Source organism: Lytechinus variegatus, chromosome 2 (assembly GCF_018143015.1).
Source record: "Lytechinus variegatus isolate NC3 chromosome 2, Lvar_3.0, whole genome shotgun sequence".
Classification (NCBI taxonomy): Eukaryota; Metazoa; Echinodermata; class Echinoidea; order Temnopleuroida; family Toxopneustidae; genus Lytechinus; species Lytechinus variegatus.
Genome location: NC_054741.1, coordinates 82,858,138 through 82,880,269, shown reverse-complemented (window position 1 = coordinate 82,880,269; position 22,132 = coordinate 82,858,138). Strand labels below are relative to the sequence as shown.

General features: G+C 36.0%; 1 protein-coding gene across 3 annotated transcripts in view; it reads right to left on the bottom strand.

The window, feature by feature from the left end:
• Positions 1-22,132, bottom strand: part of LOC121409282 — a 41,405-nt gene that overhangs the window by 4,005 nt on the left and 15,268 nt on the right. For 2 of the 3 annotated variants that reach the window (XM_041601181.1, XM_041601183.1), the window contains exons 2-12: positions 16,817-17,379; positions 16,127-16,250; positions 14,711-14,903; positions 12,585-12,784; positions 10,250-10,404; positions 9,497-9,847; positions 8,958-9,152; positions 8,456-8,606; positions 7,940-8,103; positions 7,269-7,439; positions 253-397 (exon numbers count right to left, since the gene is read on the bottom strand). In XM_041601181.1, coding sequence (XP_041457115.1) covers positions 253-397; positions 7,269-7,439; positions 7,940-8,103; positions 8,456-8,606; positions 8,958-9,152; positions 9,497-9,847; positions 10,250-10,404; positions 12,585-12,784; positions 14,711-14,903; positions 16,127-16,250; positions 16,817-17,379 — 2,412 coding nt within the window. Of the gene's footprint in view, positions 1-252; positions 398-2,112; positions 6,134-6,581; positions 6,727-7,268; positions 7,440-7,939; positions 8,104-8,455; positions 8,607-8,957; positions 9,153-9,496; positions 9,848-10,249; positions 10,405-12,584; positions 12,785-14,710; positions 14,904-16,126; positions 16,251-16,816; positions 17,380-22,132 lie in introns of those variants that run through there. The other variant, XM_041601182.1, reaches the window with a different exon arrangement.

Genomic DNA, 22,132 nt, shown 5'->3' with positions numbered 1-22,132 from the left:
TTATTATTATACAATCTTTTTCAGAGGGGGAATTTGTCGTAAAAAAATCTCATTTGATAGTTCATCAATGGTCCTGTATTTGAATTAGCTTTGTGATGATTGATGCCTCTTGAGTTGGTATCGAACATCTTTATATTTGATGCAGTATGCGTGGCCGATTACAATTACATACATGTACTTTAAGGCTCGTTTGCTTGCCTTACTAACCTAGTGCCTGACAATCACGCAGTATTGTCTTCAGGGTGAACTTACCTACTTTGTTTGCAACCCCTTTATTTCTCAGAAAAGTTTGGCAGTCGACGTAGACATTATTCAAGTTCCTATTACAGCTCCTGTATGCTGATCCTAAGATGTCATCACAAGCCCTGGCAGCCTTCCCAAGTTCGTTTCCTACAGCCTGGAGTTTAGAAACCGATTAAATTGCGTTGTATTCAAATTTTCCAAGGTAAAATATATAATTCATTATCTGTTTGAGACCGACGCAAATATGAACGCCGTCTCGGAAAGACTTGAATTGATCATATCATAAGGTATGGAAAATCAGAAATGTTATCATAAATAAATTATATATTAATTTAGAGTTTTTCTAATCGTGACAATCTATTGTTTTTAATTTTGTTATCGTTTGCATGGTTTTAGTCAACTAGTATTTACCACCTGGACAAAGTAACCATCATGTTAAAAGACTTTTCAAAGTTGAAAGTGAATCATAGGATAAGTTGGAAGGGTCCATTTTAACTCCATGATTAAGGAGGTAGATATCAGTTGGCATTTCCCACATCACGCAAAAAAAAATCGATGATTGAACCATTTCTGTACTAAGAGCAATTAAGTTTTACTTTACCCATCATAAAACGTGCATTTTTCAAACGATACAGCGCTACGAATACACTCATTGCTCATTGGCCGTTGCTTTTTTTAAATTCAAGTCCGATGAGTGTTTTTTAACTTATTTGAGAATTGATAGTGGTTTAAGCTTTTCTTCTGAAAAAAAAAAAATTTTTTAGACAATGAATCTGGATATTAATAATTTTGGAGAACAATTTAATGCAGCGAATAAGGTTTCGAAACAGGAAAGCTGAAATGTCTTGTTAAACCTGCAAAGATCGTAGTATACTGATGACTTAGCATACCCATTATCCTCTTGTCAGAATAGTTATTGGAATTCTGTTTTATGGCCATTGAGTGGAAAGCTGTTTATACGGTTATATCGAATGTTACTATTTTCATTATACTAGACTTCGATTTCATGCTTGCATTCACAATGCACATGCACTATAGTAGCAATGAGTAACGGATTCAAACTAAGTCAGATAACCATCTTCGGCATCCTCCTTATGATCGTCTTCATCATCTTAATATCGATCACCATCAGTTGCCTTTCATCATTGCCACCATTTCCATCACCAACAACATGCGTCTTCCTTTATAACGAACAGCATCAACATCGAAACTATGGCAACCATTATGTGGTCGTCACCATCGCTATAATCTCTTCATCGTTATCATCGTAAAGCTCAGTACCAACGGATTCAACAGCACCATCACCATAATTATCATCGCAACCGCCACCACCACCACCACCATCATCATCATCATAACCCCATATGACCATCATCAAAATCATCATCTTCACCATGCTCCTCCTCATCATCATCGTCTTCGTCATCACCTCATTATAATCATTAAACATTGAATATCATCGTCATTAAAAACCTTAGCTTTCTCTTTGTCTAAATCTCGTAAAATATTTAATTAAATGGGAATATCGGAAATCAATGCATTGATAGAATAAAGTGATTTTCGACAAAGTTAGTTCACGATGCAAGTGCACCTTGTTTAAAAAGTAAAGTTCAAGAATATTCATCAAATTAAGAACAAACTGTAGAACAAAGTGTCAAAAATTATTATACAGTGAAAAACTATTTATTTTGTGTATACTTCTTGTGATATTTTGATCATTTATTATGAAACATATCAGTGATAAGAAGAAATGTCTTTAAAATATCGATTGACACATGGTATAAAATAAAATGTGTTTGGAGATATGATTAGGTATGCCTAACTGAATCGAACATTGAAAAATAAGAAACACATATTCATTTTACTGCGTAAGACTAGAGAGAATTTAATAAACATATGTACTGCATATACAAGGTAGATAATACAGAAAGTTACATAAGTACTTCGATCTAAAATTTTTAGTATTAGAAAGGAACTTATAAGTTTAAAATACACATTAAAAAAGCAATTCGGTAAAACGTTATTATGTAGCGAAAAAGGGAATGTGTCAAAACACGTTATAGCACTTAGAACATAAGAAAAAAAATGTGAATCAATCGATGAATCGTGCCTTAGGAGGAAAGAGGAAATGTATAATTATGAAATAGTACACTAATTATGTATCTAATTAGTACGAAGATTCAGTACTGTAAATGATACATTTGTTGATTTTTTTTCTGTAAAACTACCGAAGATTATAACAGCGCAAAGGTGTGATTTTCAAGTCGATAAGTAGACTTTTAAGTTTCTTTTCGGTGTATTAAACAAAATCTGTAAAGAAATAACTAATAAGTACAACTTTTAGTGTAAGAAGGGAAAGTATGGTTTTAAATACACAATCAATATCCTTTCTTAGCTCTTAAAAACTCCGTAAAATATTGAAAATATAGGGCCTCGAGCACAAAGATGGAATGTAGTATTTGAAACAGATCAAGATCATGACCATTTATTTTCTTATTATTAATAAAACAAATCATATAAATCAATCTTAACGTAGTATCTCGAGTGCACTGATGGAATGTAGGATTTGAAATAGTTCAATATTATGACCATTTACTTTCTTATTTTTAGTACCAGTATATCAAATTATATAAATCAATCTTAACGTAGTACATTGAATGCAAAGTTGGAATTAAGGATTCGAAACTACCATCATGGGCATCATGACCATTTTTTTTCCACTTCAAGTAATGTTTTTAGAGCAATTGATATCTTTTTATTAAGTGCAATGATGACAATGATGTCAAATAGTACACTCATATATACTGGTAAAGAGAAAACATAGTATACATTAAGTTTCTTCCTTAGAACATTAAAATGCGACTAAAACAATTGATGAGAAATAACTTATCTATTCATTTATTTCAAATCATGAGTGGAATACCCTTTTCAGCTGAAAGCTATTCTTTAGGGTTCCAAGTAGTACATCTTTCTTACACTGTAAATAATTTGGAGCCAAAATATGATTTAAAGATAGTTCTTACCTTAGTTTCATTTTTGCACATTAAAAAAAGCAATCGTCCAGTAGCTACTAGTATTAGTGCAAGGTTGGAGTATAATGATTTTAGAAATAGTACATTTGTAAGTTCTTTACTCAATGAAAGTACTGTAAAGGAATAGGAATTAAATAGTACGATGAGAGAATTTTAAGAGATTACACCAGAGAGTTATTAATTAGTACAAAACAAATAACCATAGACATGATAGAGAAGTGCAAGTTTGTATTTGTATTGATAACATGGGATATTAATAATAAATCACCAAACGTTAGTTTCTCCATTCTGCAGTGCTGCTACCACTCTACTCTGCATGGAGTTTTTATGAGAGAAATGAATGAATATATTTAGGTTGCCATGGAAATACATTAATATAGGCAAACGAAATGGGCCGAACAAGCGTTGCATCACCATAATCACTAAATCAGCTTATGGAAGGATGTAATAATAATAATATGCAGTTCTTAGAGACGCATAAAACCATATAAATAGTCTATATGCGTGTAGAAAAAATTTTGTTTTCTATAGGGCTAATACATGTGCTTCTTGATATGTTTTAACACATATTTGAATCTATTATTGATCTTATATTATTAGGCAGATTGCTACACAACTTTGGTGCCATTTTCCCAGAAGCTCTATCACCATATATCTTGGACTTTACTCGTATTTAAGAGAGAAGATCCTTTGATTGTGAACGAAGATTTCGACTGGGTTGATATTTCTGAATCAAATCACGGAGGTAAGCAGGAACATTCCCATTCATTCTGCTAATACCACATTTCTCTATTTCATCTTCTAACGGTGATGTGTACATTGAGAAATACCGTGGCCCCATTACTGAACCCTGAGGAACGCCTTATCTAAGGACAAAGGGATGAGAAAGAGTACTATTTACAACAACATTTTGAGTACGATTACTGAAGTATGAGCGAAACCAGTTCAATGCCGATCCACTAATTCCATAGCGTATTGAAGAGGAAAAGTTGTATCGCAGTGGTTTCTTATAAATTGACCTTCAATTTTGTTTTAATCTTATAGAGACTTCCTACGATTAAACGACTTCCTTCGTGTAAACATGGTAAATGTAATATTATCGAATCTTCAGTTTGTTATGTGATTGCATAAAATATCAAACCAAGGGTTACAGGATAACATTATTTCTAAGAAGTACATGAGAAACACATATATAAAATATGATAATTAGACTTTTAAGTTATTGGACGTGATGATAATTAGGGTTAGACATCGCGATGTCTTTAAGTGCGATAATACAGAATCACCACGATTTGGGGATTGTGACATGCCCATACACAATGTAAGAACATTCTTCACTTCAAGGGGAACATTTCATCGATATTTTCCAAAATCAATTGCTAGACATAGTACACTGGCTATTTTTCTCATATTGGGTACCCATTTATATGGGTGATGAGTCATGTGTGGATCAACGCCTTGCTGAAGGAGGATATATAGGCCAACGGGAGGATTAAAAAGACAACCATTGCTTAAAGGCGAGAGTCAGAACCACTGCACCAGGGCAATTTGATAGTTTGTAACTCATTTCAGAATGAGAAATCTCTAGAATTGGTGTTCCGCCTCTGGAGGTTTAAGTCCTAGATTAATAATGTCATCACAAATGGAACATTTTCCCTTTAATGTGCGAGCACATTCCTCGCAGTATACACCATCGCATTCTCTATCTGAGCAATACACAAGGTAACCGTCATCAGGACACCGGCACCCAAGACATTCCAACTTTTTAAATCCACAGCAACCTAGAAGCAATTTACAACAAGAAAATTTCCTAGCAAGGTACGCTGTGATACTGATACGATCATTAGCATCATGCTCTTTCTTGTTTATTCTCACTGCATCGCGCAACATTTTCTTCAGTGTTTGGCGCTTCTGCAAAGTGCGTCCATAAAGATATTTGGTTCGTTCTGCTTCGCGTTCGGGATAGTAATAGGCGGCAATGTAACGGAGTAACCGGAGCGCGTATGCCTGAGACAGGACCATGATAATGGTGCATGCATAAAGAAAGCTTATAGCAACAGCCATGTTGTTGTTTGGTGGACTTGGCTGTGGAAGACACACAGTGGTGTTAATGGTAGTGTTAAAAGCCGTAGCGTTGAAGCCATCAACATAGAGCATGCGGATGAAATTGGCGAGAATGCCGTTTCCTTGTATATTGACCCCCGTTCCGCTCGACACCTCAATTTCATATTGGCCATGTTCTTTAATCTTACTCAATAGCCAGTAGAGACCGAAATCTACAAACATTAGGATGCCTGCAATGACGACGTGAAGGATAACTCTTGAGAGACCCATGGTTAGGTACCGTTTTTCTGTCCGGCTAAGACGTAAATCGGTCACGTCGATGAGATGATTCCGTTCATGCTTCTTTAGAGGGAGAATATGCGACACTCCACGTTCCTTACGATCGGTGTCCAACCTTTTGAATTGAGCTGTAATGTAATGGTTATCAAATGAATCTTTAGAGCGGTAGCTCGAGTGGTAGATGTAGGACTTTATGCAAAGCCAAACGAAAGTGAGTGCCAAGAGTTTATCCGAAATAAGCAGAACCCAGTCGACCTTGCTGTAAGCTCTTTCTAGTTCCTCTTGAATGGCTTCTTGTATATTCTCAGCGGTCTTGCTCTGATTAAAGTCGCGATCGAACGCTCGGGAAACATCCACATCGGCTGAGAAGGTATCAATGACTATCTGTATGGCCCTCCGAGTGCCTGCCAATGACTCTTCTATAGAATCATCCACGTAAGCAGGTACAACGCAGACAGAATCGATGTTCAGAATGGCACATAATGGTCGTGCTTCGAAGATGTTACAGACTCCACCTAAATACCAAAACACATATATGGATGTCTTGTATAACTGTTTATTAAGAACGAGTTCTATTCTTCATAATTGTACTTGAAAAAAATTCGTGCTAGAAATGTTTTTGCAGAAGATGACATTGACGAAATCAATTTACGTTAGTTACTGAGATGGTACTTTATAAAAAATTATCGATTAATATGACTTTCAGGTAAACTACAAATAAGAAAAGCAGTAAGACAGACCACAAACTCTGGATTATTGTTAAAAAGGGTATGTGCATATTTGTGCCACTTCAAAATCAACAATAATAATCAAAAAAATTTCTCCCTGAATAAAACTTATCAATCAATTATTTCGACATGTATGTACGCGGCCCTACAGAAAGTATCATAATTATGTAATTTAATTTACTGCCTCTAATCAATTTTACTTTTGAGGTGTGTCTATTAGAAATATCATTCTTACCTACAGACTCGAACAAATTTTGCTGCGACAAGAAATCGGCACAACTTGAACGCACGTTATCAATGGAGGAGACACACGCTGTATGAGTTCCTGTAATGATATCAGTGCAACTGGCTGCAGCCCGGCGGAGCGCCTCTGAGGCTTGCTACAAGGAGAAACCAACGATATGTTTTTGGTCCTCGACACTTAATGTTCCTGGTCGCGAGTCGTCTTCTACATTTTCTATGAGATATTGGACTATCTAAGAAATTCGCGCCTTTGCCTCATACTAACAGGTTTCAAACGGCTGAAAATACCTACAACCACTGTGATTGAATATTCGATATTCCGCTGTTCTGACACTTCGTCAACGATAGCTCGATGATAAGGTAGGGGTGTTTGGGAGGGGAAAGAAATGCAAATCACAATGCAATTCAAGCAGTTGGATGGGGAGTTGTAGATGGAAATAATCGTGAGGGTTCATACTTATTATCACATGCACGTGCCCCCTTTGTGTGATACATTTCTGTCATCAATCAATCTATTCACAACTAAAATTTGAAAACAAATATCTGTTACCAAAATGCAAGAAGGTTTTTAATGGGATATGTGTTTAGATTCGGTAGGTAAGGTAACAAGTTCAGGCTTGACATGCGATTTACGACATGGTGCAAAATTTCATTTCATATCAATCAAAATGCAACTTACATCGAGTCCTTGATTGAGTACGTTTAGACCATCTTCAACCGGTTCAAAAACTTTTTGCACCTGAGCTACAGAACTTTGGATTCGATCTACACTGTCTAGGAGACCCCTGACATAAGCATCTAGGACACGTTGTGCTGCTTCCTGTACTTCACGGGACTGGTTGTAAGCGAGCTGGATTAAGACAGAAAAAAGGGAAAACAAGGGCGGATGATTAATGCTTTATTTCTTCTCTTTTATAACACAAAATGTTTAAAATGCACTAAACTTCTACTTTTCTGTCTACTCTCTTGTTGTCTTCTTTTAGCGCTATGAGCATTTTCATTAAAATGAATTTGCGTTTACTAGCATCATTAGTAATTGTATCAAATACCGACTATGACTAAGTGCTCCATTGAGAGTTGAGTTGATGGAAGACATATGAAACGAGACTGAACGTTTAAACCAATCAACCATTCCTACTCACGAAGAATTTAGATATATGGCATCACATGGATGGAGGTGTAGTTTTTTGAAGACATTCATATTTGCAATACACGAGTTCAGATGAAAGATAATCCAAATGGGAAACATTGAATCAAACAACTTTGGAAAATAATGGAGAGTGTACTATTCCATTTCTGACATTCTGAGATGTTACCGGAAGTAATTACAACAAATATATTTTGGTATACCTGTGCACTGCAGCTCATCGAGTCAGAAACTTCGTTGGAGTTCAGGTAGATGTTGTGAATAGGTCCACGGAGTAGGAGGGTTACGATAAAGGTCAGGAAGGCAGCCCGCCCTCTTGAGGTACAGATTGTTGGCACCATAAGGGCAGCAACACACCTTGCACGTACTGTAACATAAAGTATATATGAATTATTAGAAGGCTTTTGTCTACCGATTCAGTGGTGCGTACTGATACACCAACATTCTCTCGAATTAAGGATCAACACTGCGGGCGAGCTAATTAGGGGCAGTAAGGATGAAAAAAATACCACTGGGTACTTTGCACCCGATGAAGGGCAGTTCATAATAATGTTCGCCAACCTCTTCCGTCCACATGGCATAAGACATTATCCGTCCCAGTTTAGTGCTCTGCAGTATCAAATTTGCAATATGAAAGTTAAAGAAATTGCTGTCTGAAAACATTTATTTGATATGGTCTTTTCAGGCCGAAGATTAAAACAAAGTTGTTGATCTCTTACCAGTAAAGGCGAGACATAGTGCCATGAATGCAGTCCCGAGTACGGCGATGATAAGAGCAGGATATATTGGATAGTCGAGGCCGTAGTAGAGCCCTAAGAAAAGGAGGCCACCTAGGATGAGTCCAACCAGGAACCCTACAACGGCTTTCAGCTGCAAAACCATATGGAAAATGTACATAATTGTAATTAATGGACTGGCCTTTAGATTACAAACAAAGCGATTAGATTATGCGGTACCTACTGGTAGTCAGTTAACATTCGTAATTGCATCTAATTTTGTCTGCCGATCAGACTTTCATATGGTTATTATTCCATGTCCTTTGCATGTTGAACCGAGTCAAAGTAAATGCTTGCAGTCTACAAAAGATTTCCATTATCTTACATAAAAATATGTTTTCATTACTCAGTATGGATGGTATATGACATCAGTAACTGATTTAAGAATTTTACGTCTTTGAAATGAAAAGAAAATAAAAGAAAAGAAAAAAAAATCGCCAAATACCTTTTTATGTGAGCCTCGATCACTAAGCAGAATGTCGTTGAGGAATTCGTTGCTTGCCACAAGACTCTTGGGTACAGAAACCAAGCTACTCAAAGAACTTTTGTTTCGTCTTCTTCTAGGATGTTGTCTTGAAGGTGAGCCAGTCGGTGTTGACGGAGGAGAGGGTGTGTTGCCACCATTTGAGAAAGATTTTTTCTAAAGAAAATAAAGAAAATTGTATATGTATATATATATATATGTAGGAAAATTATGAAGGCAAAAATGAAATAGGCCTACTGCAAGAATGAAAATGCATAATAGATGTATTTCACTAGGACTTCAAGTCGGAACATTTGCCAGATATAGTTGAACGAGAAGATCAATATAATTATATTGCCGAATTTGTTAAAGTATATCCGGTAGTAACAAATACGGAAATATGTAATACGTTCTCTAATACAGAACACATATTTTGATGGATTTGATTTAAATTGTCTTCATAGCAACAAAGGAGTTAGAGAGATATACTTATGACTAATTTGTAAAGAATTTATTGATACCTTTTCCGGCAAAGGAGAGAATCGAGGCGCCGTGTCTGGCTCATCGTAACCTGACTTTTGTCGAACCATGTTGACCTTCAAGGAGTTTTCTACTTGTTTCATGCCGTTGATCTTGTCACCATCAATATTCGTTCCGTCCATCTTAACAGGTAAAGTTGCACTCTTAGGACTACCATCCACCAAAGATCGGAGGAGTTCCTCACGTAATGTTTCTCTTCTCTTTTCACCTGGAACAGAATGTGCTGCGGCGTTGTGAAGAGATGTGTTGGAGTCAATCAGAATACTAGCCACTCGACCAGCCGGTGCTGATTGCCGATTGCGTCGCTTTCGTTGAATTGCTTTGTTTGAAACCTAGAAAATAAGAAAAAGTTTTTTCTCATTGAGCTGGAAAACAGACCTTTCTCGAGGAGCGTAAATACATACGCGTTGGGTACGACAATCAAGTGTGCCTATAGGATATCCCAGGATATATTTTCAAGGAATAAAAACTAACCTTATTAATCTCCGTCAGCTTTGCGCGCGCAATAAAACAGACTTTCTGTATTCTCCAACTTTGAACGCTTTGGTTCTAGTTCTTTTCGATTTTGCAGAAGTCCTTACATGGTTGGGCCTACTGTCATGACTAAATAGCCACGGGAATGAAGTAATTGCTTCATCATTGAACATGTTGAACTTATCATACATGTAAATACCCCTAGCGATGGGATTTCCTTGGCTCTGAGTACGACTCTAATCCTACGTTAAGCTACTCACGGTAGGTATATCCTTGTCTGCTCTTGAGGCTGATCCTGACCTAGGTCGATGTGGCACAGATGGGAGGGGTCGCCGTTTAATAGATTGCATGGATCCTCCACTCATTGAACGGGCACGACGAGCACCACCTACATGCTTTTGAGCAACATTGACTTCTGCAATCGGAATGGGGTAGGGGAATATGGCAAATTGGATCATGTTAACATGGTTAAGGGGAAGGGACGATGTTCGCCGAAACCAAAATATATCGAATGATATCATGAACATAAATTATCATGTAAGTTATATTTACATTTTCTTCCACCCCAACACAACAAAACCAAATTGGGTAAACATGGCTACTACATCGAGTTGTGTAAATTTATTCTGCTTTTATGAAAATATTTTTCAATTTAATGAATTGATTTTTTAAGCGCATAATAGAAAGCTCTCTCTATGCGATTTACAATGTAAGAAATAAATATTAACATAGTATAAAATAAAGGAATTGTAAGAATGCAAACTAACGAATCAGACCACGAATATATTAATATCATATGGATTTTCGTTTTATATCATGGGATAATTTCACATAAAGGAATGCATGTGTTTGTTAGCTGTTGATGTTGATAAAATTATGATACTTTATACCTGTATAAATTTCTCTTTAGTTTCGACAACATTGCAGAGGTAATTTACATATCATTAACGTATGTTTCTCATTTTAGACACCCTTTTTAATCTAACGAGCTGTTTTTCGCTCTTCTGTCTTCTCCTTGGTTTTAATCAGAATAATATCTGCTGTATATTACTGATCTTCTTCCCTCTATTCTGTCTTTCTTATCTTCCTCATCCATTCTTAACACTAGAGATATTTTGAAAAAAAGAGGCCTGTATAAAATTTTAGAGGTATTTTGGGGTAAAAGTTGGGAACGGGACTATTTTACAAAATTCCTATGTTCTCAATCCTTCAGACCTGTAACCAAGCTGCAATGCATTAGTCACATGTTTATTTGATTATTACTAAAGTAGGCCTATCTATTATCTAATTATGAATATGATAATTCATGTGAACTAATTGGAAATTTCTAATTCAATAAATCTAATTTCCGCATAATTAGTTCATCAATTTATATTTATTCTCTTTGTTGTATGTTCATGGAATTTTGACATTGTCCTGATTTTAGGATCAGTGTGCTTTCACATTGGGCATACCTTATGCGCCTTGCAAGCATATTACCTTGTATACAGATGTGGGTAAGGGTGTGTTAGGGTGTGTGTGTGTTTATTCCTGAATAAAAATTATAACTTATGGTAAAAACGATTATCAACTCTTTTAAGCACTGAAACTTAATATTTGCCTGTCATTGTTAAGAAGTTGTTGGAAGATCTCTTGAAAAAGCATGTACAAATCAAATGGTAGAAAGAAAAAAGAAATACATAATAAATTCAGCGAACAATGAAATAAATAGGCACTGACTGTGGTATTATATTTCAAAGGCCGTACAATTATTTGTAATGATGTGAATATTATTTGTAACAAAGATAATAAACTTTTGAGCTTAAATTACCAAATTATGACATAATATTGAAAATATGCATACATTAATTAACCCCAGATAGAATAAACAATTTTTCTACATGCTCATGTTTTTATTTCCAAGATTTTGCATTTTCCATGTCTGTGAACACATGGTAAAAGCAAATGTTATAACAAGAATATTGCAGAAATACGATTCTAAGTGGTCAATTAGACAGCCATTTTCTTTAAGGAAATTAGATGGTCAAAACATCAGAAATCGGCTTGGGAACAGTTCTCAACAGATTCAACACATTTGAATTGTGTGAAGTGAACCTTTTCCCGACTTAACCCGAAAAAGTCTCAAGGATTCACATTATCTCTGTATATCTCTTGTCTATCTACCTCATCCCCAACTGAATCATCATTTATTCAATTCAGTTCAATTCTATTTAATTCAATTCTGGTTTTATTGTGAAAATGGTACATGACAAAAGTCCGAAGACTCATATTATCATATTTACAAAGTAAAAATATACATGTATATAAAAGATTACAACATATCACAATTCTAGTGCTAGACAAATAATCAACAATTAAGCCATCTTCTCCTTAATAATCTGTCATGACTTACCAAGATAATGTGCTTGTCGTTATATTTGTAAATAGTACATTTAAAATGTTTGATTGCTATATAATTTTATCATTGAATTGTTACATTTTATAATCCAATGCAATTGAGCCTACTTGGTTGCGATATGTGGATATTTTTAATAAAATTAAAACTATAAACCAAGTCTTACAACTATGGCACACCAAAGAAATCATGAAACAAACCTTCATCAGTAACGAAGTCGTAGGGTTCTGGCTTGGCTGCCTGAGTAGTAGGAGGAGGAGGTGCTGCTTTTGTTGGTGTTCTTGGTTTCTTCAATGGAGAGTTCACTGGAGTGGTCTCTGGACTCATTGCCTCAGAGCTTGGTGGTCGATCAAGCTGTTTATTACTCCGCATCTGATTCGCAAGACGCTCGACAGGGGATCTAGGTGTTGGGATGACCATAGTTCCATGTATAGATTATTTACCACATAAAAGGAAAACAAGTGTACTAAGATGGATTTGGGATCATCAGCCTCGATACATTATCCACTTATAATTCAAATTTACAATGGTCACCTATCTTCCAGTGTGTGAATTACATTCCTTTACATTCCTCCAACAGGGAATAGAACGCTGTATGTCCAACCATGAACCTAATCTTGATGGCAGACAAAAAATGAAGATTAGGTTCCCGATGTTTTCTCAGTGTTGAGCATTAAGAATACAGTAAAAAACTAACACATATTATAAAACTTAGTATCAGAACCAAGTAGACAAATCAAATCACGCGTGAAACATTCAGCTACTAAGGAGACGTGTGATGTATTTAGGGCGGGCTCTATAAACTATGTTAGTTAATCTAGAGCATGTAACCAACCTATCAGTATGCCATTTAGTCTCTGGAACGGTGGGCTAGGGATTTGCGTCATTAGCGAGGGCGTGAATTAGAGGAAGATAAATTGAATTATCTTTGAGGAAAATCATTCTCTATAAAAAAGATTAAAACATTGGCTCGACATGAAAATAAGGAGAACACAGTCTGCGTAACTTAGCGACCGCAGTGATATAGCAACGGAACCGCCACCTCCGTTCTATCTATGTTCATTTATTAACTGCCTAATCCATGGTCTATTTAGTTTTACTGTGGGCGACCAACTGCTAAAAGGTTGAACAGCTCATTTCTTTGACATTATCTTACAGAAAAGCCAAAACAATTTCTTATCACGGTGCAAGCTGCGGCTGGCAAATATTTCCTAAAGTCAAGCCGGTAATCGAATTAACTCCGTTCGAAAAAACATGACTGAAAATAAAAAAAAATATTGATATGTGTTTTAGAACAAATATTAAAGTAGCTCTCACATTATACAGTTTTGTTTGACATTACTTTAATTTTTACGAATTTCTTTTTTAATTCGTTTTCTGAGTCACATGCGTGATTTTAAGGCAAGCCGCGTTCCAAATCTGAAACGCGTCAATAATAACATCAACAACTGCATTCCTTCTTGAAATTACATTGGAACTTGTTCGTCGTTAATTCATCTTCTTTTATCAGCAAGAAGTCGATTGCTGGATTGTGTAACTATAAGTCATACGTTCATGTCTCAAAGAGTATTAATACGATTGATTAATATATCAATAATTATATTCATATCAGTGACCGTAGAATTAACGCGTGTGAAGCCAATGTTACTGAGAATCGTTTTTGGAGATGGTCTGGATAAAGCTATTTTCCAGAAGGGAAGCTGAGAAAGGATGGACATAATTCACATCACCAAGGAAGTTCTGGTAAATATCGTAGCCTGAAGCTCCGGCCAGTAGTTGAAATTAGAAACTATTTTAAGCGCTTAGAAACTATTGTAATAAGCGCTATATAAATGTATATTGTTATTATTATTATTCAGAAAACCAAGGACGCGACGCCAACTTTGTTTAATTTACACGAAACAATGTGAAATCGTCACGTTCATGCTACACCCTCGTCACGTTTATGCTGTGTGTTCGGTGTTCCGACTGAGATTATAAATTTGCGCGCAGAAGCAGTCCATGCTGCGTCGTAACGGATCCCGCTACGTCCTCTCTACATCCACCGAATCCAGCGACTTATTGCGTTATTACTAGGGAACTTTTTAGACAACGCTCCCGGTACGTGGACTTCCATGGAGCGGAATATCTGTCTCTTGAGATCATGCAGACTATGCCATGTCAAAAACAGTTCTCGCTACGCTCTCCGAGCGCTGTCGCAGTTCCCACTGCGCCGTGAATTTTTCTTTAACGCAACGAAAGCTGCTTGGGCGTAGCGTTGGTGGTAATGGGGTGGGGGGGGGGGGTATAAGGAAGAACCACATCATTCTGGTATAGGCCTACTGACCTGGAATATTGAGGAGGATGTTGTAAGGTAGAAGCAGGTGAACTGTTCCCAGAAGCCACACGACCCTGACCATCTCGAAAGCTAAACTTCCGTCTGCTTGGTTGAGGGGTGAAATAACGATGACGACTCCCGCTGTACTTCTCCATCTCAGATGGTGATATCCCTCCCTCAAGGGTCCTATTGCGAGATACTCCTGTGATACAATGGTCAAATCAATGATCATCTATTTTTATTTTTTAATTTAAAGATTAGTGGTACTGACCAAATACGAGATAAAATACACAGAAATATGCTTTCCACTTGCAGTAAAGAAGACGTATCCAAGAGATTGTTTAAGAAACTAGGTATTATATGTATAGAAATAGATTACTCTATACATACCAATATTGCAGGTAATTAGCTGGTGATACAGATATAACTTCTTAAGAAAGAGAGAGAGGGGGAGAGGGGGGGGGGGGGCTGGTAAGTCATTAAGAAAAAGTACCCAAGGAATAAGTCCCGGTCCCTTTGCATTTCATTTTTTAAAATCAAAAGTTAATGATCTACTCTCTATGTATAGCGACTAGCATAAAAAAAATATCGTAGGGCATCGATATTATAGGAAAAATGCATCTTAAATAAAGATAAATATGAACAAGAGAATTATCAAATTATCCAATCATCGATGAAATTCATATATGATTATACATGATTCCCCCTTCTAGAGATGCCCTTGAGTTGCTTTGATGCAGATGTCGTGCCTTTAATTTTCTTCAACATTTTTAAGACGTCGTTTAACACAACTTCGTCTGATTTCAATAACGGAAATTATGAACTATGTACGATATGTTAGAAGTGGTTATCGTTTTCATATCAAGAAGAAGTGCTCAAGAAGTTTTGTCGGTCACCGATTACAAAAAGTTCAAAAGTTCACAATTGTAAGGCATAATCTACGGCTCAAACATTTCATAAATTTAGGATGTTTTCTAAGATTAGTTCTTCAACGTTAATATCTCACCAGCAATGACGGAATACCCGGATGATAAAATTCCCAGATGCAAGCAATAGTCTCCTCTTGATTGAAGTAACATTTAAGCAACCTGATTAGAATAATGAATTAGAAAATAATGTACATGCGCATGCAAAATCATAAAATGGTTAATAATTTTAAGTCATGATGATACAGCTCTGAATCGCGTGTTCAATCCCCTGTCACAATGGAGCAACTGGTATGGAGACAGACTTTTCTATATCGTGATAATAGCAGTATTATGAAATGATATCAAACTCAAATTAATAAAAAAAAAAATATATGAGTTGAGGTACATGGCAGTGGGCTTGCCATGGGAGTGGAATACTAGAACATGGTCGCATAAATGTATATGATAATGGTCATGCCATGGCAGAGAAAATATTGATGATCTTTGAATAACTCACGAGGCTTCATATTTTCATCGTCAAAATCGTTGATACTTTCTTTATTGGCAGCGGCTGCTCGTCTGATTCGAGAGTTACATGACGGGTCAGACTTCCGGCGACCAACAGGAGGCCTAGTAGGTGCCTAAGAGATAGAAAGTGAGGGTAGAATTATGTCACTTGTCGTTTTTATTTCGAAGATTGTCAAGAATTTTACAATAAGGAGGCATGGTATGCATATTTCTGATTTATTAAATTGTATTGTATTGTATTTAGTTGGCATTGGTGCTGTTAACTGGCTGCTGTAAAGGTCACAGTCAATATGTAGTGATTTAACTTTAACCTGATCATCATCTAAGGCAAATGACTCATGTTAGAGACGTAACTGAAAACAAACTCATTCCCGAGGGGAAAAACTGAGGTAGACGTCTTGTTTTCGAGAGAAGTGATGTTGTCTGATGTAAGCGAATATCAATATAACCACTTTATATTTTACACAAATGAACTATTTTCACTGACCATTTTCTCAATTCATTCGACAAGTACGGTTTCAATAGAAGGATATACTACATTGATTTACAATTGTCATCCACAACATCATGACAGTCTCGTAAAAGACCAATTGGATTTTAGATTATAACTGATTTATTTTATTTAAAAAAAAATTGGTTCATATAAGTCCTATCCCTTCAAACAGTGAAGCTGTCATACCTTCCTCTTTGGTTGAATGGGTTCTCCGTCGTCATATTCCGGCGTAACTCGGAGCCCTTCAGGTGTAAACACACTTCCTGCCGTACTGGGTGTGCTTGATGTACTATTAGTCTTGGCGATGCTTGCTCTGACCTGGGCGCTTGGTGGTTTTAAGGCTCGCTTCGTCAGTATTCCAGCACTGGCGCTTCCATTACCGCTGTCAAAACTGGTATCCAACGATCCGGTCTGCTCTCCAGAGTCCGGGCTAGGGCCTCCGAATGTTCCTGTTCGTTTAGGGATCGTAAGGGTGAGCTTCGGTTGTCTGGAGCCATGTTCCTGGACAGGGGGTGTCTGGGGTTTCTGCGAGATTTGTGGCTTGCTAGTGATGTTAGTTTTTACCGATGGGTTAGGTTTTAGGGCCTTCCTCTTAGCTGGTTGAGGAGTGTAGTAGCGATGACCAGGATGAGGTACTGCTCCGTTCGGTGAAGATTGATTTTGGTAGTCTTCTCCATCGTGGCTTTTGTTATTGCTATCTTCATCTTCGTCCTGTAGTCGAGAAAGACTACTCGAACGAATAATTCTCCCTAAAAGAATTTAAAGAATGCAATAGATTAATGACAATATACGCGTTTCCATCAACTTGTAAATTAATAAAAAAAATTACCTACATACAGACAATTTCCTTCATTTGTATATTTCAATTCAGTAACGTACGTTAATTACTGTACAAGTTTTAAGAAATTAAAGATAAAATAATTATTGTTGTGGATGGGTAGTAAGCAGTAGAACGACCAGAAAAGTTACATATCTCAAAATCATAATCATGATAGTAATCGAACAAAGGTTTTGACACAGAATGTAGAATAGGCAAATTTGAAGGTATTCACAACTTCTTGTTTACGGAGAGACATGAAGTGAAGGGAATGAGGTCCCTTTTTAACATGCTTATACAGGAAGCTGGTCTAATACTAAGACAAACTTGGGAACCTTCCATGGTTGGATGTAAAACTGCTTTTGGTAATTCACAAATCCGGTTGACAAGATTAGTTCTATATTTTGATAGTATGCCACTACACAAGTAAATATACTCCATTGGAATTACGAGTTGATACATATAAGAGGGGGCTTATTCGAATTAAAAATAAAAAATGGACGAAGTAAAAAAGAATCCAGGACCTGATGAGAAACTGTCATCCAGTCAGTTCCAATGTCCAGTGTAAAAAGTCACTTCTAAGCGGTATTGAAATATAGAAGTATCCTAACTGCTTAAAGTTCATCATTTTTTACATGTAAAACAAAACACAGTAATTGATACTGTGTGATTTGGTTAAATTTTCAAGGGAAGTATAAATTAACACAAATCTCAAATATGAACTTACAACACTTTTCAATAAACTGATATCTGTCATTTCTAATAATCGTTTATATGATAGACATGATTTCACGCCTTGATAGTATGACTCTTCATTAGCCAAAAAAGATCTAAAAACCTCAAGTCACGATCATGTTACAAGGCAAAGTTTATATACTGCACCATTTGTTGATACCCTGGGAATACGAATTCTTTTTCACTACACAACTTCACAGCCTCTTTAGGAAAGATATATCAGTTTGAAAAAAATCTACTAATCATGCAAATGAATCACCGAAATTAAAGGAGAATGAAACCATTGGAACAACACAGCTTGTGTGAAAACAGAAAAATCAAAGAAACAGATCAACGAAAGTTTGAGAAAATTCGGACAAATAATAAGAAAGTTATGAGCATTTGAATATTGCGATCACTAATGCTATGGAGAGAGCAAATTGGCAATGCGACAAAGATGTGTGATGTCACTTGTGAACAACTCTCCCCATTACTTTATTATATATTTTACTAGAATTGCCTCTTTTATCACATCTATCCATAAATTATGTGTTCTGTCTACATGAGGGAATGTAATACATATTTTTTAAGAATACATCATGGATAAAGAGTTTGTATCATCACAAGAAAAAGCAAAAAGAGACATTTTGAGGGTATTTTTTAATCCACCAAAGGGAAAGTTGTTCATCAGTGACATCACACATCCTTGTCGCATTGCCAATGTGAGGATCTCCATAGCATTAGTGATTGCAATATTCAAATGCTCATAACTTTCTCACAATTTGTCCGATTTTTCTCAAACTTTCTTTATTCTTATTCTTTGATTTTTCTGTTTCTGCACAAGCCTCTTTGTTCCAAAGGTTTCATTCCCCTTTAAACATTTTAGCAATATAGACTTGCACATAGCGACTTAAATGTAATTTTGTCAGTAATATATTATGATGAATGGAATTGGGTTCAAGTGTGTCAAATTCTTCAAAATGATCTAAAAACAACAAAAACAATTTCTTTCAACAGTGGAGACACAATTCGGCATTTGAGCAAGAGGGGGGGGGGGGGGCATGAGGCCAACGTGCCATCTTTCCTGGATCCACGCATGTGAAACACAGATTTACAGTGAATTACAAAGTCACTCTTTAGTTTGTTCGCTGACCCCCCCCGAACCCAACGGGAAGGTTAGAGATAGCAATAACAGGAAATCAGGAAACGCGCCTAAAAGATTTACTGGGCGGACTAAAAACTGCAGGATTTTCACTTGGTTGGTAAGTCACTGAGTGTAAGTCTATCTAGACCTTTCTTGTAGAAACTAAACTGAATCAACGAAATGCTACCTTTAAGGAATCTAATATAATGTTGATAATAGGTACAAAATCTATACTGGTCAACTTAACAGGGGATCTGAAGAAGACAAACGAATAACACGATAAACTTATATCAAGGCGGGACCCATGCATGGTATCGGGGAACATGAATATGACTTTTCATGAAGAATGTTTGGGGGTGAACATTTTTACCCGAATTTCGACACCCCTGGATATTACAAAACCAAACATAAATATTACCCCCGCTATGTCTCTGTTATGTCTGTCTCTACACCAACCTCACAAAAATGGTCTAGATGCTAATTGAGTATAGGTGAACAAGTTAATCATAAGTTCGATGTTTTATGCAAATTTATTTATTTTTACTTTTTGGGTGGGGGGTAGGATGGCAGTTTGGCACGAAAAAAATACAATTATTTTGAGAGCAAGAAAGGTTGATTTGTTCAATAAATACACGAGAATTTCGACTTGTTTAGACGCCATAATCCAGTAATGAATTAAAATGAAATGTTTGCTCTTGTAAAGTGCAAGTTTTGCAAAAAGAAAACAAGAACATGAATACAGATTGTCAAGATTTTAGCTCAAATCATCGTCCTTGGCAATTTACAGCGCATGAAGAATGCTTACAAAATTATTGCATTTGGACTGTTAACGAAATAAAACAAATAAAATTTGTCTTTTAAAGTCATGCAAAATCTAATGAATTCATCTAACGTATGACAGGCGATTTTGATTATGTATAATATAAAATACATATTATGTTTATTGTTTGAAAGCAACATTCATATGTAGTGGCGTGTCTATAGGACAAACGGCACCCGGTGCAAGTGCTGAAATCGCACCCCTTTCAAAGTGTAGTATATATATATATATATATATATATATATATATAAATATATCAATTCGAGTGCGATAATATTTGTCCATAGACGTTAAGACGGAACATTCGATTTTATTTTGTTGTAAAGATTTTTTTTTTTTTTAAAAAAAATTGTTTATTATAAAATTGTTCACAACTTGATTAATGTAGGAGAAGTGAATAGGTGCACACGAGCAAATAGAATAGGAAGAAATGATCACACTTATAAGATGAATGTTCCATTTGCTAGTAAAGATTATTACATGAAGTCCTATCCTCAAACAATTAATGAATGGAATCATCTCCCACAAATAGTAGTTAGCAATCAATCACTTCATACATTTAAATCAGCTTTGTTAAAATATCTCCAATTAGACACCTGAATTATCATTATGTAATTTAGTACTTTGAAGAATTATTTATTGTCTCCCTGCTGTAGTTTTATTTTCATATGATATTTGATATTCTGCCTATTTGTATTTCTTATCTAATGTTATTGATTATGTATTGTTTTATATTCTGGGATGCCTCCTTTTATGGGTTTTTCTAGACCTTGCTTGGCAATCCAAGACATGTAAATATTTCATTTTATTTGTCTGAATAAATTCAAATCAAAATCAAATCAAAGATAATCATGATTCGTATCTACCTAAACAATTAAAGTGAGCGGGAAGCACGAGCTGAAAATTATCGATATTCAGACCCGAAAAGGAGCATTTAAAGAGTCCCTCTTTTAGGAATTCATAGAGATGACATGTACCTCGATAAACAAATCGCCAAAATTCGAGGGCGAAGCGCGATCCTAATATATTTTGGATCATAAGACTAAACATTTTAATCACTCTTTTGTAATCATCAACGTGATGTATATATAACAAATGAATGCGAGCGCGAAGTGCGGGCTGAAAATTAATGATATTTAGACCTGAAATCGGGACATTTTAGGAAGAAGTTATCCAATGATGCGGATCTAACTAAGCAATTAACGCAGGCCAAAGGATGAGATGAAATTTTTGATAAACTTACCAACGGAAAAAAAAGACTATTTTGGGGGAATTCATGAAAAAGATACACTCTTAAAAATGTCGGGCAACATACTGTCCACGCAACAATGGTTTAAAACTTTATCCAATTCTGGGTAGTTTTAAACTAATAATATGTGCTTTGGGTGAAAACTACACAGTATTCGTATTGGTTGAAAACTACCCAGAGTTGGATACATTTTTAACCAATTGTTGTGTGAACATTATGTTGCCCAACATTGTAAGAGTGTTCCTATCCCACTTGTGTAATACGAGTTGTTATTAATATACCCTAACCATGCAATAAAATGATTGCTTGTAAAAAAAAGAGGATTTGTTAATTCCTTCTCAATCAGCATGTGATAATAAGCTTTGAAAATTAAGCTAGAAAAATTTGTATGATCTAGAAAAATGCAAAAACCCACAGCTAGAAATGAAAAGTTATATTTGCGTTTGAAAAGGTAATATTTCATAGACCATGTAGACTGTTTGTTGAAATTCTTGAAGAGAAATAAGTATGTCACTAATCAAAAGTTGACACGAATATTCATCACTGGGTAAAGACATGCAAGATTTGAACGTGGCGCCCGGGGCACGTGCCCCCTTGCCCCCCGTAGATACGCCACTGTTTCTATGTAATGCCAGCATACTATTGGACCAACATAATCACACTTTGAAAAAAACATACCCCGAAGCATAATCGCGATGACCCTACATGCAGTAATGGTCAATGTAAAAATGCACCAATATATACTTGAATGAACATAA